At 37.4% G+C, this 17,308-nt stretch overlaps 1 protein-coding gene across 3 annotated transcripts in view; it reads left to right on the top strand.

The window, feature by feature from the left end:
• The first annotated feature begins 2,646 nt into the window (after window positions 1–2,646).
• LOC124839157 (Transducin/WD40 repeat-like superfamily protein) overlaps window positions 2,647–17,308 on the top strand; it is a 29,421-nt gene continuing 14,759 nt past the window's right edge. For 2 of the 3 annotated variants that reach the window (XR_015786859.1, XM_088116228.1), the window contains exons 1-8: window positions 2,647–2,838; window positions 3,258–3,358; window positions 4,531–4,640; window positions 4,741–4,807; window positions 5,301–5,400; window positions 5,771–5,887; window positions 5,972–6,109; window positions 6,212–6,293. Coding sequence is in view for 2 of the 3 variants with exons in the window: in XM_088116228.1 (XP_087972354.1) it covers window positions 2,764–2,838; window positions 3,258–3,358; window positions 4,531–4,640; window positions 4,741–4,807; window positions 5,301–5,400; window positions 5,771–5,887; window positions 5,972–6,109; window positions 6,212–6,293 (790 nt within the window). In the remaining variant the exon portion in view is untranslated. The remainder of the gene's footprint in view (window positions 2,839–3,257; window positions 3,359–4,530; window positions 4,641–4,740; window positions 4,808–5,300; window positions 5,401–5,770; window positions 5,888–5,971; window positions 6,110–6,211; window positions 6,294–17,308) is intronic. The other variant, XM_088116227.1, reaches the window with a different exon arrangement.

Raw genomic sequence — 17,308 nt, 5'->3', positions numbered from 1 at the left:
ACCTTGTCAGGTTCTACCAACTCTTAATTTTAAATTATAAAATATCCTGCACAGGAAGATACAGAGCTGCGTTCAACCTTGTCAGGTTCTACCAACTCTTAAATTATAAATATTATGCACAGGATGGTTCAGAGCTGTGTTCAACCTTGTCAGGTTCTAACGACTCTTAAATTTAAATTATAAAATATTATGCGCAAGAAGGTTCAGACCTCAACTTGGTCAGGTTATAATGGTCGATCGGAAGAAGTCAGAAAAATGGCTTCAGAAATCCCCGCTCAACGTAGGAAGTCAGAAAATTGAGTCTTGCCTCAAGACTGCTTGGGGGAAGTCAGAAAAATGGCTTCAGAAATCCCCGCTCAACACAAGAAGTCAGAAAAATGACTCTGCCTCAGGACCACTCGAGGGAAGTCAGAAAAATGGCTTCAGAAATCCGCTCAACGCAGGAAGTCAGAAAAATGACTCCTGCCTCAAGAGCGCTCGGGGAAAATCAGAGAAATGGCTTCAGAAATCCCCGCTCAACGCAGGAAGTCAGAAAAATGACCCCTGCCTCAAGACCGCTCAGGGGTAAGTCAGAAAAATGACTTCAGAAATCCCCGCTCAACGCAGGAAGTCAGAAAAATGACTCCTACCTCAGGACCGCTCGAGGGGAAGTCAGAAAAATGGCTTCAGAAATCCCCGCTCAACGTAAGAAGTTAGAAAAATGACTCATACCTCAGGACTGCTCGGGGGAAGTCAGAAAAATGGCTTCAGAAATCCCCGCTCAATGCAGGAAGTCAGAAAAATGACTCCTGCCTCAAGCCGCTCGGGGGAAAGTCAGAAAAATGGCTTCAGAAATCCCCGCTCAACGCAGGAAGTTCTAAAAAGAACTCTTATCAGTCAACTACTCAACAGGTTCAGCTTTGTCAGGTTCCAATGCCTTTTCATTATAAAAATAAATATTGAAGCGTTTACTTTATTTAAAAGCATATTTTTTGGAGTGAAAATCTCTTGGAGAGGAAAAAGTTTCAAAGAGAACTCTTAGCATTTTTTGTTCAGTCTCAGGATCCAAAGAGAACCCTAGAGTTTGCTTCTTGTTACATAGAGCAATGAAGACTTAAAACATCGAAGATAGACTCCCTAAATACAACGTGAGCGACCTCTTTTAAAGCTCAAAATAATCCCTATGCACCTATTTTAATAAAGAGTTTGCTCGGACTTGGGGGGCTTATGTACTATATGAAATATATCGATCGGAGTTAATGGTCATTCATGGGCAATTATCAGGTATTAATAAGTCAGATTACCTTACGCTCTACAAATATACGATATTAATTATTGATTATTGGGTTTGATTCCCTAAAATTATACTGCACTAATAACTAATCAATGGACTTGACTGCCACAAACTCTATAAATAATACAACATGTCAGCCACAAGGATCTTCTTCTATCCTAATAAAATATAGACCTCTTTATGAAACATATCTGACTTGAGCGTCAGAGTGTCTTCTGCAGGTCAACCACCAATCGGGAATGATTACTTGAAGAGTTGGCCGATCGGAGCATAGCAAGGAAGGACAACCGACCATCAGACAAATGTTACTGAAACACCTATTATTATTATTATTATTATTATATATATATATATATATATATATATATATATATATATATATATATATATATATATATATATATATATATAGGGGTTTGCTAACGCGCGTACGCCTGTTTTTCAATTGGTACATTTTAACAATGTGTACCGGGTTTTAGTAGACAAAAATACCCTTATATATCATGGATTCTAAGTTTTAAGGTTAAAGGTATTTTAATAGTTTTCATTCTCAAAACTAAAAAAAAAAGAAACCCCCGAAACCCTTATTCACCTCTCTCATTCCTCTCAACACTCTCTCTTTCATCTCTCTCACTTCAACCTTTTCTCTGTCATCTCTAGTGTAGTTTCAATTGAAAAAATTAGAAATACTTGCCGTTATCTTCACTAACCTCTCTAATTTCATCATCTGCATATGTTGAATCATCATTATGCTTGTGAAAATTAGATAAAATTAGATAAGACAAAAATTATAAAATGAAAACTCATTATAAAATCATTTTTTGTAAGAAATTGTTTAACCGCGAGTAATTCTGATTTTTTCCAGGTCAATTACCAATTCCTTTATGCTTGTGAAAATTGGATAAAATTAGATAAGACAAAAATTATAAAATGAAAACTCATTATAAAATCATTTTTTGTAAGATTGTTTAACGACAAATGTTTTTGATTTTTTCAATTGGGACTACACTAGGGATGACAGAGAAAATGTTAGAGTAAGAGAGATGAAAGAGAAAAGAATGAAAGAGGTGAGTAAGGGGTTGAGAGGTTTCTTTTTTCTTTTTTAAGTTTTGAGAATGAAAATTATTAAAATACCTTTAACCTTAAAACTTAGAATCATGATATATAAAGGTATTTTTGACTACTAAAACTTGATACATATTGCTAAGATGTACGAACTAAAAAAACACGCGTATATATGTATATATATATATATGTATATATATATATATATATATATATAAATATATATATATATATATATATATATATATATATATATATATATATATATATAATATAGTGACCGGGTGCTTCTTGAAGTTACTAATAAATAGTGGAGGAATATCCCAACCTGTCCCACCACCAGTTAAAGAACTGTGAAAAAGAGACGACGGATTGTTCTGCCGTGTTACTGCCCTTTCACACTGTTGATACTTTGCTCGGCGAAGATGACGTCGTCGCTTACGGAGCTTGACGATGATTTGGTTCGCTGCATGTCCATAGGAGCCGTCTTCTCCGAATTCGTAACTCTTCTATTCCCTTTCAATTTCATTCTTTTCACTTCATTTTAGTGCCCTCAGTCACATTTAGGCGTTTCTCGTTGCAAGGAAAAACATTTCTGTTAGGGTTCATTAATCTATTACGGAACCTTCTGTTCATATATCCAGCCTTACGCTTTTATCTGAACTTATTGCCGTTGTTCTCTTGGATCAAATTACTGAGATTATTGAGCTTTTCCTTTTTAAACTAATATTTTATATTATTTTTATTTGATTTAAAGTGTGAGTAATTTGGTTTAACGAGTCTAATATCTTTGAGGAACAAATCCTTGGGTTCTTTCAATCAGTTTCTATCTTATATTCTTGTTGTTTTTGGTGTGGAAATGGTGGCTTCATCGTAACTGTGCCTTTTCTGCAATGCTTAACTATCTTTGTATTTCCAGGGTGGGAAGATACATTCCATTGATTTCCATCGAAAGGATGATTTACTTGTCACGGCAAGTGAGGATGACTCAGTTCGACTTTATGACATCGCTAATGCCAAGTGAGTTTACTTTTATGAGAAAGAAGCAAATCTTACCCTTAATAATTCAAAGAACTTGTTAAGTTCTATGGATATTAACCTCACCAAAAAATATTATGAGCCTTGTAATATAAAGATAAGTTGATTTTTTATTTCGTTTTACCTTTGTATGACAGTATTATCTAGAAAGTGTTTAGCCAATAAATGGTGTTGGTTCACTCTTTCTACTTTTGTTCAAGTTTCATCAAGAGGTGTCCAATATGTGTTTGATCCTAATCATTTTTCTTAATTGCGACAAGTTTGAGGGGTATTGGACATGTGTGGAAGGTGTGTTTGACAAGTGTTCTGTTTGAAAAGTGTCTAACATATTGACATGCTATGAGGTGTCACTGCTTCCTAGTTGTTTTCTTTTACTTAATGGTGGGTGATTTTAATTGTTGTTGAGAATATATTCTTAACTGAGCAAATGGCTGACTGGTTGCAACTGTGTGCACTAGAAAGGACCCAATGGTTATTGTAAACAATTGCTTTTGTGTTTGGTTACTATTTGATAATTGGTGTATCTTTCTTGTCATTCTTATTAACATTTGTGTTTTTTCAACAAGTCTTAGTATCTTGACCGTTATGATTCTATTAGCTGAAAACTGGTCGCCTGACTAACGATCTCATCTATACTATTATGTAAAGTGGATACACATTTTGTAATTATTTTTGGTGTCGTTTTTAATTTAGACCATTTTATTTTTAACAAATAAAAATAATTTTCTAATTTAATAAAATATGTAATTGCTCGGCTTAACCTTTCTACTTAAATGTAACTACACGACCTTCCGCCCAAAAATAACTACCACATACATTTTCCTAGAACATTCTTACAATGTTATATATTTTCTCGAAATTGTATTACAATGATAAGTCCTTCGAGATTAAGAAAAGAGAAAGATAGAATCAAATACCAAGCACCATTTTAGTTCTAATTTTGTTTCGTTTTGTCCAGAAAAGACATTTGCTTTATTGCATAAGCTTAATTTGTTAATACAGTAAACTTTTGCCCACAGTTAATTATACCTATTAAGTTTTCCTTTTTTCCCCTGTGAAATGGTTTGCTTAATAAATGATCCAGTTTATATGATTTACTTACTCTGCTTCATACATGAATAGTTTTTTTCTATGCATCTTACCGTGAATTCCAGGTTGCTGAAGACTACTTCTCATAAGAAACATGGTACAGATAGGATATGCTTTACTCATCATCCAAGCTCTGTTATATGCTCTTCAAAATACAATTTGGAGTCTACTGGAGGTGGGCTTCTCTATAAAACCATTTTAATTGACAAGTTGCAACTCGTCTGCAACTACAAGTTATGATTGCAGTTATTGACTTCTTATTCTATTTTTTCCAGAATCATTGCGATACTTATCAATGTATGATAACCGATGCATAAGATACTTCAAAGGGCACACACAGAGGTTAGGTTTGAATGTAGATAAATGTTCTTCTTTTACCTTGCAGAAGGAAAACTAGCTGCTTTTTTTTTTTAATTGCTACACTTTAGGCAGAAATCAATTCTTATTTCTTATTGTTCTATCATTTTCTTTTTGTTTTGGGACATATTTGGCCTCTGGTAGTTGGGACTAAGGTTACTGTTTATAATTATTTGTATAAGCAGATGCTTGGAATTATATATGGCCACCAAGATTATGATTTCTTATATCATACATACAAATGATATATAAATAGTTTTCAGTTTTTGGCGGATGGTTATATTATTTTATTTTTAAATTTTTTAAACGTTTTTTAATGTTTATATTGTGCTACTGATGCATCTAAAGTAAGTTTTCTTTTGCCTCTCCCTTTTTTTGAACTCAATAGGAGCATAGATAAATTATTTTCATGTGCAATCAGAACAATAATTTGTCTATGATTCTGATTATGTTAATACCTTTGTTATACTTTCTTTAGGGTTGTTTCTCTTTGCATGTCTCCAATCAATGATAGCTTCATGTCTGGTTCTCTAGACCACAGTGTCAGGATATGGGATCTTCGAGTAAATGCTTGCCAGGTTGGTAGTTTTCTTTTTTGGGGGAGGGAGAGATTTAAAGTATTGATTTGAGTGTTGAATGACAATTAAAATATTGTCTAGATTCTTAGTTATATTGGTGAATATCCTATATAAGACAAAATTACTAGGTAAAATATTTAGAAAACAGGCCACTTTTTTGACTTATTCTTCTTTCAGTACTTAACATCTTGGTTGTGGCAACCACTACAATTGCATTGACTCAGTTGACATGCTGCAACCATAATGCAACCATGAGTGCACATGTGATTTAAACCCATGTTTGAGCTTCAAAATGTTAATAATTTCACAGTGCACCGTGCAAAAATTGTAAGAGATAATTATGATTTATGCTCACTTTTATAGTTTTCAGGGCATCTTACGTCTACGTGGTAGACCTGCTGTGGCATATGACCAACAAGGCCTTGTCTTTGCTGTAGCAATGGAAGGGGGGGCTATTAAATTATTCGATTCTCGTTCTTATGACAAGGTTTTGTATTTGTGGTCTTTATCTAAATTTTTCCATGATTTTCTTAACTTCCACAACTTTGACATTGCCCCCATATTGGTGTAGGGTCCATTTGACACCTTTCTAGTTGGTGGTGACACAGCTGAAGTTTGTGATATCAAATTCAGTAATGATGGCAAATCAATGCTTTTAACTACTACTAATAACAATATTTATATTCTTGATGCATATGGAGGAGAAAAGGTTAACTTCTTTGATCATTGAATCTTTTGCATTACATTTTCCTTATTCAATAGTGTGTTTGTTCAAAATATGTGGAAGTTGATAGTTTTCTAACTTGTGCAGCGTTGTGGGTTTAGTTTGGAAGCATCTCCTGGTACTCCTATAGAGGCTACTTTTACCCCAGATGGGAAATACATGGTGGCAGGTATTAACATTTCATCTATTCACAATTTAGCTTTTTAAAACTTTTCTTTTTCGCTGCATCTCATTTCCTGGTTTGTATTTACCAGTTGGTATGCAGAAAAACATGTTTTTGTTAATTTCTTCTATTTTCTTTTGTTAAAATATGGTATTAGTTTTGTGTTTTGTGGTTTTGGTTGAACTAACAATATTTCTATTTGATGTAATTATAGTTATAATTATAATTACAAAGTGCTATTCCTATATAGAAATAAGCAGCTAATCCTATATGTTAGAATATGTTTTATTAGCTGTATTATTTCTGTCAGGATTTGTTTTATTGTTTCCTTATTTAGCAGATTATAATTACAGTGTATAATAGGGATATCACCTAATCATAGGGATTCAGTTGTCTAGGTGCTATTATTATACTTCCTAAAATAGATTTCCAGCCTTGTATATATGAATTGTATTCTCAGCATAATATATCAAAAAATGATTCTACCCTAAACTATAAGATGGTATCAACATTCTCAAATTTTGGGTGCGACCTCTGATTGCGCACACCAAAACCCTAGACAACAAGCTTCATTGTTGCCACCATCCCTTTCAGGACAACCTTCATTGATGGAGGAGGATAATCTGATGGTGGACCAAGAGGATCACATATAACAAGAATATTAACTGTAGTAGATGGAGACACATAAGAAGAAGAAGGACCCTTAAAGAAAAAGAAAACTCATTGAAGGTGACATTTGCAAAAACAAAATATCGGTTGAGAGAAGGAGAAGAGCACTAGTAACCTTTTTTGTGATCGAGTAAATCCTAAAATGATGCATTTGAGTGATCTCAGAGATAACTTACCGGGACCAAAATTATGAACAAAACATGTATACTCAAAAACTTTCAAAGGCAAAGGATGATAGGTTCATGAGGAAATAAAATAGAATGAGGAATTTGATTATCTAAAACAAAAGACGACATACAATTAATAAGATAACATGCATAAGAATAACATTACTTCAAAAATGTTTAAGAAATTCACCATGAATTAAAAAAGTGAGTTGTTTTAGTAAAATTTCTATTCTTGTGCTCAACTACTTCTATTTTGTTGAGGTGTATAAGTACAAGAAGTTTGATGGAGAATGCTATGAGAAGCCATAAACTGTTTAAAAGAATTTAAAAGATATTCATGACCATTATCACTTAGCAAAGTTTGAATACCGAATTGAGTTTAATTTCATTATAAAAGGTTTGAAAGATATGAAATAAATCAAAACAATTTTTCATCAAAAATAACAAAGTAAATCTGGAATAATCATCAATAAAAGTAACAAAATATTGAAAACTTAAATTAGACTTAACACAACTAGGTCCCCAAATATCAGAGTGAATTAAGGCAAACAGGGGCGAAGCACATTGTGAGACCTTTACTAGGAGAGGAACCATGACTATGTTTTTTTAATTGACATGACTGACAACAAACTAGACAACTTGGATAAACTTGGAACAAACTGTTGCAATTTGGCTAGATTATGACTCACACCAAACCAGACAACTTGGAAAAAAGCTATTGCAATTTGGATAGACTGAGATGACCTAGTTGAGCATGAAGGAGAGATGGAGGCCAATCACTTGTCTCGAACTATGGTCCTAGAAATAAACAAAAATTTTTGTGAAAGAAATAACCCAATCAAGAGAATGAGTTGGACGACTAATGGATAATAAGTTAAAAGGAGACCCAGGGACATAAAGAACATTATCAATGGATAAAAAAGGAAAAGACTAACAATCCTAACACCATGAGCTAAAACCTTGGACCCATTAGCTTTTGTAACAAAAGGTCAATTTTTTGGAGAGGGTAAAAAGGAAAACAAAGATTTGTTACCAGTAATGTGATCTATGGCTCATGAGTAGACGAAGATTGAGTCAGACCAACAAAAGATGTACCTATATGTGCAACAAAAGTAGTGGAACTGAAGGGTTCATGATCCTCACATTATTTAAGAAATTCATTGAAGAGAGTAGATTTATTGATGGTATCAGATGGAGGAGGATTCATAGTAGATGATTGTGAGGGAGAATCAGTTTTAGCAACATCAATAGATCAAGGAGGACAACCATGTAATGCATAATACTACCAATCTTGTGGCCTAGTTTGCCACAATGGTCCTACTTGTGACACCCTTTTCCTAGCTTGTGAGAGCAATTGTGATCATCATGTTGAGATGCCAAAGTAGAGGAATCATTGGCAGAAATAGATGTATCGTTGATAGTTTTCATGGCACATGCAGAATGGTGGAACAAGTAAAGGTTAAATTGGGTATAATAGGGGAACCCAAAATCTGATCACAAATATGAAAGTATTTATCAGTAAGTTTATGTAAAGCCAATACTGTGAAGAACTTGGACCATTGTCCTATTTCTTGGGCAGGAGTAGAGGCATGAGGTAATAACTCATAAAATTCATGAAAAAGAGCACGAATCTTACCTAAATAAGCAGCCATGGAGTCCTGATTTCGTGGAGTATCTTTGGTGTATAATAAGATTGTGACAAACACCACAAAGATGCAGAGTATCTTTGGTGTATAACAATTTGGCATGTTCTCAGTCTTCAGAACATGTGTTGTAGACATGAAACGTTTGTTTTAAAGAAGATTGAATGGTATTCTTGAGAACCATACATAACTGAGCATCAATTCTCTTCCAACGGAAAAGTCATTGGGAGCAATATTTGTCACTTTTTGAGTAAGATGATCAAGATACCCCTGACTCTCAAGCCAAAGTTTAATGTTTGACACCTAAGTCACATAATTAGTGCCATCTAACAAATCAATGAGCAAGTGCAAATTGACGTAGTTAGTAAAGACTACCAAGTCAGATTGGATCAACAGACTAGATCCAGAAAGCGGATGAAGAAGTGATCTCGGTGTATGTGATGGTTGCTGGAGAGTGGTCGTGATGCGCTACCATGAGCGGCAGTGAAACAGACAAAGGAGTGACTTTGAGTGGTGCGTGAGGGAGTGTGGCTTCTCTGATGGCAGCGATTCTTATGGCGTGGAGGTTGCCTGACAAGACAATCAAAACCGTGTGGTTGCCGGTCTAAATTGAGACTTCGGCGACAATGATTGACGTGGCAAAGGTGACGAAAAAAATTCTCAAAACATCTCAAGCTCTAGATACTATGTTGAATATTGATAGATATATTGCGTTTTATGTTAATTAGGGAAACATAAAATGCAAGAGCTCTAATACTGTCTCAGGTTCAGAAAATATTTTCTCTGTTGTTCAATCTTATTACTTACATCTAACATACATACATACATTAATTGGATAATTGAGGAAATAAGGACAATCTATTATGGGAAACAAATTCCTCATACCGTGGGATTATGTTAGTAATAAAAATAAGATGCAACCACCAATATACAAAATTAAAATTAATAGGAATAAAATCAGAAACTTCCTAAAATATCTCGATAGAATAAAATATAAAACTTCTAAGATATCCAAATTGTCGACCACCAAATTTGGTGGTTTGTAATATTCACCCAAGCACATAAGAACAAATCTTGTGTGATGTCTCCAATGACATGGTGGCGCTTTGGTGTGTGCATAGTGTGTTACAAGGCAAGTGTATCTTATGTAATAGTTGTAGTGGACGAAGAGGTCTAACCAGTGAGTGATTGTCACTGGTAAGAAGTGGACTTTTAACCTAACTCAATTCTACAAAACCGGCTTGTAAGGTGAGGTTTCCACCACTTAAGATTGAAAAGAAATAATTCTTGAGGGCTTAATTGATCCCTCTCACAATCTTCTATTTATAAGAATAAATTGATACACAAATACATGATAAATAGGGTAACCCTAGACACACTATAATCATGATAAATAGGGTAATCCTAGACACAATATAATCATGATAAATAGGGTAACCCTTGACACACTATAATGATGATAAAATAGGATAAATATCCTAACACTCCCCCTCAAGCTGGAGCATACAAATTGTATGTACCAAGCTTGGAACAAATAAACTCAATCCGAGGACCCCTTAATGACTTAGTCAATACATCTGCGAGTTGATCGTTTGACCCAATAAACTCAGTACATATTTCTTTGGTCAACAACTTTTCACGAACAAAATGACAATCAATTTCTATATGTTTAGTCCTCTCGTGAAACACTGGATTTGATGCAATGTGGAGAGCAGCTTGATTGTCGCAATACATCTTCATAGTATGGATGTCACAAAATTTAAGCTCTTGAAGGAATTGTTTCACCCATATAAGTTCACATGTTAATGATGCCATTGCCCTATACTCGGCTTCCGCGGTTGATCGAGCTACTACATTCTGTTTCTTACTTTTCCATGAAATAATGTTTCCTCCCAGAAAAACACAATATCCTGTTGTAGACCGTCTATCAATAGGTGAACCTGCCCAATCTGCATCACAATATCCAGAGACATGAATGCTTCCTTTATCTTCATATAACAATTCTTGCCCGGGAGCCTTCTTTACATACCTTAGAATGCGAATGAGAGCATTCCAATGGTCAACACATGGAGCTTGCATGAACTGACTAACCACTCCAACTGCAAAGGATAGATCTGGCCTTGTAATAGTGAGATAAATCAGTTTGCCAACCAGCCTCCTATACCTCTCTGGATCGGAGAATAATTCACCTTCTTCTGTCCTTAATTTCTGGTTTGGGTCCATGGGACTGTCTACCGGTCTACAATCAATCATGCCTGTTTCTTGTAATATATCAAGAGCATACTTCCTTTGGGAGATTACAACTCCATCTTTTGATTGCGCTACTTCAATGCCTAAAAAGTATTTGAGACTTCCAAGATCCTTGGTTTGAAAATGTCTACACAAGTACTCTTTTAGTTGAGATATTCCAACAGCATCATTTCCTGTAATGACAATATCATCAACATATACTATTAAGTAAACACATTTCCCGAGAGAAGAATGACAATAAAAAACTGAATGGTCTGCTTCACTGCGTTTTAGCCCAAATTTTTGAACAATGGAGCTAAACTTTCCAAACCAAGCACGTGGGGATTGCTTAAGGCCATATAGAGATCGATGCAATTTGCATACCATACCAGACTCCCCCTGAGCAACAAACCCAGGAGGTTGCTCCATATAAACTTCTTCCTCAAGATCACCATGTAGGAAGGCATTCTTGATATCCAATTGATGAAGTGGCCAGTGACGAATGGCTGCCATGGCAAAGAAGAGACGAATAGTAGTCATCTTGGCTACAGGAGAGAAAGTGTCACAATAATCAAGACCATAAACCTGAGTGTAACCTTTGGCAACAAGCCGAGCTTTGAGCCGATCAATTTCACCATCAGGGCCAACTTTAACTGCATACACCCATCGACAACCAACCGCCTTTTTTCCTGGGGGAAGGGGCACCAGCTCCCAAGTATTACTGTGGTCAAGAGCCTGCATTTCTGCAATCATAGCTTGTCGCCATCCAGGATGATCAAGTGCTTCTTTCACATTCTTGGGTATAACAACAGAGGACACTGAGGATAAAAGAGAAAAATAGGAGGGCGACAATCGATGATAGCTTAGAAAATTATAAATGGGATGAGGGTTCCGAGTGGAACGAGTACCTTTTCTAAGGGCAATAGGCCATGCTGAATCATTTGCACCAGGAGGCGTGGGAGGAGGTGACGAGGGAGAAGAATCTGAAGTAGGAGATTCACCATTGTCTTGGGGAGGTGGACTATCCATTGAGGCCCTGTGTGGGATGATCTCAGTATGTGGAGAAACAGGTGTAGAAGGATTGTGATCAAGACTTGGAATGACAGAGACAGTGGAGCTATTTGACTCAGCCATTGGAATAGGAAGGACTTGCTGGAGGATAGAAACATCCTGAACAGATGGAGAGAAGTAAGGAGTCTGTTCAAAGAATGTGACATTGGCAGACATGTAATACTTCTTAGTTTCAGGAGAGTAACACCGATATCCTTTTTGAAGTCGAGAATAGCCTAAGAAGACACATTTGAGAGCGCGAGCGGAGAGTTTGTCTAGACCTGGAGACATGTCATGAACAAAACATACACAGCCAAACACTCGGGGAGATGTATGAAAGAGAGGATCATTAGGAAACAAAATGGAGAAAGGGACTTTATTATCAAGAGAGGAGGAGGGCATCCTATTAATAAGATAACATGAAGTTAAGATGGCATCCCCCCAGTGATGGACAGGAATATGGGCACCAAGCAAAAGGGTACGAGCAGTTTCAACCAAGTGTCTATTTTTTCGTTCTGCTATACCATTTTGTTGTGGTGTATGAGGACAAGTAGACTGATGTAAGATACCATGGGAACTCAAGATGGCAGAAAAGGAGGATGAGAAATACTCTTTTGCATTATCAGTTCTTAATATTTTGATTACTTGACCAAATTGATTCTTGATTTCATTTAAAAAGGATGTAAAGATAACTAACAATTCAGAACGATTTTTCATAAGATAAACCCAAGTACATCTTGAATATTCATCAATAAAGGTAACAAAATATCTAAAACCAAAGGAGGAGATACGACTAGGTCCCCATATATCAGAATGGATGATGGAAAAACTAGAATTACATATTGATTGAGACCTTTTAGGAAAGGAAGATCTAACATGTTTTCCTAATTGACATGACTCACATTCTAAAGTTTGGAGACCACTAAGTTCAGGACACATCTTTTTTAATTTGGACAAATGAGGATGGCCAAGTCGATCATGTAGCACTTTAGGATTAGGAGCAGCAACACAAGACACCCTTGGACGAGATCCAAAATGGTATAATCCGCCAGCTTCATATCCTTCTCCAATCTGTCTCCCCGAACCACGCTCCTGTATAACAAAAGATTTATGATCAAAGGTTATTGAACAATTTAACATTTTAGTCAACTGGCTTAAGGAAATTAAATTAAAAGGACAATTAGGGACAAAAAGGACTGAGTTGAGATTGAGGGAGGGAGACAAAGAAACATGACCGACTCCTTTGGAAGAAGTTTTAGATCCATTTGCAAGGGTTATGAAATGAGGTTTTTCTCGAAAGGAAATAGATGAGAACAAAGAGGTATTACCAGAAATGTGATCAGAAGCACCTGAGTCAATTACCCATGAATTTTGACATTCCATAGATTGAGAAACGCAGGCTGTTGATGTATTGGGAGATTGAGATGGTTGTGCCAAGCTGTTAGACTTTAACCTTAAATACTCTTGATATTCATCCTCAGAAAACATAGAAGTGGAGGTTTCAGTTTTCGAAGTGGAAGTTTCAGTCTTCGAAATATTGGCGGTTTTGGAAGGGAAACCATGTAAGGAGTAGCAATTCTCTTGAGTATGACCCATCCTTTTACAATATGTGCATTGAGTACGTCCCCGACCTCCTCGTCCTCCTCCTCTAGTGCCACGTCCTCCTCTTCCTCGTGTGGCAACCATGACAGATGGTTCCACTAGTTCATGCGCTTCTTGAGTTTGAGATACCGGGACACGCAGAAGGCGAGTGGTCAATGTTTCCATAGAGGGAACCTCATGACTAGTTAGAAGTTGATCTCTGAGATGATCAAAATCGGGATGTAGGGCACGAAGGATCAACACCATGTAAAATTTGTCTAGTTTCTTTTTGATATCCTCTAATGGATCTACTTCCAAAAACATCCTAAGTTCTTCGACAGCAGATTGGGCTTCAGCCATGAAGGACACCATATCATGGTCTGCCATTTTAAGAGATGCAAGCTTGTTCGTAGTGTCATAGAGACGTTGAATATCGTTGGCATAAATGCTTTGGGCTTTCTTCCAAAAGGAGTGACAAGTTTTGAAAGCCCTCAAAGATACAAGAAGTTTGGGTTCCACTGATTGCCATAACAGGGTACACAACTGGAAATCTGCTTGTTTCCACTGATCAGCTTTTTCAGTAGGCACATGGCTTCCATCTCGCTCAAGGTGGTCATAATGCCCTTGGCCAAGGAACCACATTTCAACAGCAGCAGACCATGATAGATAATTTTTTCCATTTAGCTTCTCGGAGGTAATTGATGGACTTCCAGAGAAGGAAAGAGTACTGCCAGACGCCATCTCTGAAGAAGACAAATAGTACTAGCGAGGAACAAAAAAAAAACCCTAAGGGTTTAGACGAAGGAAACTGTGACAGTGATGGACGACGGTGGCCGGCAACGGCGGGCGGTGAACGGCGGCCGGCGACGGACGACGGTGGCCGGCGGCGACGGTGGCCAGACGGTGGCCGGCGGCGGCGACGGTGACCGGCGGTTGACGGTGGCCGGACGGTGGCCGGCGGCGGGCAGCGGCGGGCAGCGGCGGGCGACGAAGAACTATGGCGCCGGACAGATATATATTACGAGACAGAAACCAGAGCGGGATCGACCCGCTCTGATACCAACTTAAGATTGAAAAGAAATAATTCTTGAGGGCTTAATTGATCCCTCTCACAATCTTCTATTTATAAGAATAAATTGATACACAAATACATGATAAATAGGGTAACCCTAGACACACTATAATCATGATAAATAGGGTAATCCTAGACACAATATAATCATGATAAATAGGGTAACCCTTATGAGAAATAGAGAAGATTGGGAGAAAATATCCCTTTTGTGTTTAGCATACACATAGGGTAGTTTATTTATATTGTAAGATATGGGCCAATGCCCTAATACAGAATAGACTAAGCCCAAATAACAAAAACACACATCTTAATATCTAACACTCCCCCTCAAGCTGGAGCATATAAATCATATGTTCCAAGCTTGTTACAAAGATAATCAATTCTAGGTCCTCGTAAGGACTTAGTGAATATGTCTGCCAACTGGTTGCTTGAATTAACAAACTCAGTCTTGATATCTCCGGATATGATTTTTTCTCGAATGAAATGGCAATCAACTTCAATGTGTTTGGTTCTCTCATGGAAGACAGGATTAGAGCTAATATGGAGAGCAGCTTGATTATCACATATAAGTATCATGTGAGTGACATCTCCAAATTTCAATTCACTCAACAATTGTTTAAGCCACACAAGCTCGCAAGTAGCTGATGCCATAGCTCTATATTCTGCTTCTGCACTGGACCTTGCCACAACACTTTGCTTCTTACTTTTCCAAGATATCAGGTTGCCACCAATAGAGACACAATATCCAGAAGTAGACCTCCTATCAGAAGGGGAACCAGCCCAATCAGCATCTGAATAACAAACGATTTTTGTATCGTTGTTAGGGCCATATAGCAAACCTTTCCCAGGTGATCTTTTAATATACTTCAGTATGCGAACAACTGCATCCCAATGGTCTTCACATGGGGAGTTTAGAAATTGACTCACCACACTAACTGCGAAGGAAATGTCAGGACGCGTAACAGTAAGATAGTTTAATTTACCAACTAGTCTTCTGTACCGTTCAGGATCTGAGAAAGGCTCCCCCTGATTTGGTAGGAGTTTGATGTTAGGGTCCATAGGTGTCTCAACAGATTTACAGTTCATTAACCCTGTTTCCTCCAAGATGTCTAACGCATACTTCCTCTGAGATATGACAATACCATCACTGGATTGTGCTACTTCAATACCCAAAAAATACCGAAGTTTGCCAAGATCTTTGGTTTGAAAATGATGACAAAGGTGTTGTTTCATCTGAGAGATGCCAAGATAGTCGCTTCCTGTGAGAACAATATCATCGACATACACTATTAAGTAGATACATCCAGCACTCGAGTGGCGATAGAACACTGAATGATCCGCTTCACTGCGAGACATACCAAATTGTTGAACAACACAACTGAATTTACCAAACCAGGCCCGAGGAGACTGTTTTAGGCCATATAAGGATTTGCGAAGACGACATACCAATCCAGATGACTCCCCCTGAGCAACAAAGCCAGGCGGTTGCTCCATATAAATTTCTTCATGCAAATCACCATTGAGAAAAGCATTTTTGACATCAAGTTGGTAAAGAGGCCATTGTCGAAGAGCGGCCATGGCAATGAATAGGCGAACAGAGGTCATCTTTGCCACTGGAGAAAAAGTATCACCATAATCCAAACCAAAAATCTGTGTGTAGCCTTTGGCAACCAGTCGAGCTTTCAGACGATCAATTGTACCATCAGGACCAACCTTGATAGCATACACCCACCTGCAACCAACAACAGACTTTCCAGATGGTAATTGGACAAGCTCCCAAGTTCCACTTTCCTGTAAGGCACTTAATTCATCCATCATAGCTTGACGCCAACCAGGATGAGTTAAGGCATCACCCACAGATTTGGGAATTGACACAGAAGAAATGGATGAGAGACAAGTATAAAATGATGGAGATAATCTGTGGTAATTAAGAACAGTATAATGGGGGGAAGGGTTACGGGTAGAGCGTATACCTTTACGGAGGGCAATAGGCAAGTCAGACTCAGTTGCTGGAGCCGGAGGAGACACATGAGGCGGCACCGGAAGTGAGTCATGAGGTAGGCAATTACGGCGACTATAAACCTGAAGTGGTGGAGGTGAAGGATGAGCCTGTGGTGAATGAGAGTCTAAAGAAGGAGAAGACAAAAGGGGTGGAGTATCACCAGGAGGATCACAGACAAGAGGAATATCAACAGTAACAGGGAGAGGTACAGAACTAGAAGATAGATGTGAAAAGTAAAAAGAAGACTCATCAAAAGTGACATCAGCAGAGATAAAATGACGATTGAGAGATGGGGAAAAACACTTATAGCCCTTTTGTGACCGGGGAAATCCTAAGAAGACACATTTGTGAGATCTAGGAGACAACTTATCAAGACCAGGACTAAAATCATGAACAAAACATGTAGACCCAAAAACTCGAAGAGGTAATGGATGCAGAGGGTCTTGAGGAAATAAGATAGAATGAGGGATTTTGTTATCTAGGACGGAAGATGGCATGCGGTTGATAAGATAACATGCTGTGAGAACTGCATCACCCCAAAAGCGTGAGGGTACTTGACCGTGTATCAGAAGTGTACGAGTTGTTTCAATAAGGTGTCTATTCTTGCG

Source organism: Vigna umbellata, chromosome 5, assembly GCF_029865625.1.
Source record: "Vigna umbellata cultivar VRB3 chromosome 5, Vumbellata_1.0, whole genome shotgun sequence".
NCBI classification, from domain to species: Eukaryota; Viridiplantae; Streptophyta; class Magnoliopsida; order Fabales; family Fabaceae; genus Vigna; species Vigna umbellata.
Note: the sequence above shows the minus strand (reverse complement) of the source record. Positions and strands in the feature narration are given on the sequence as shown.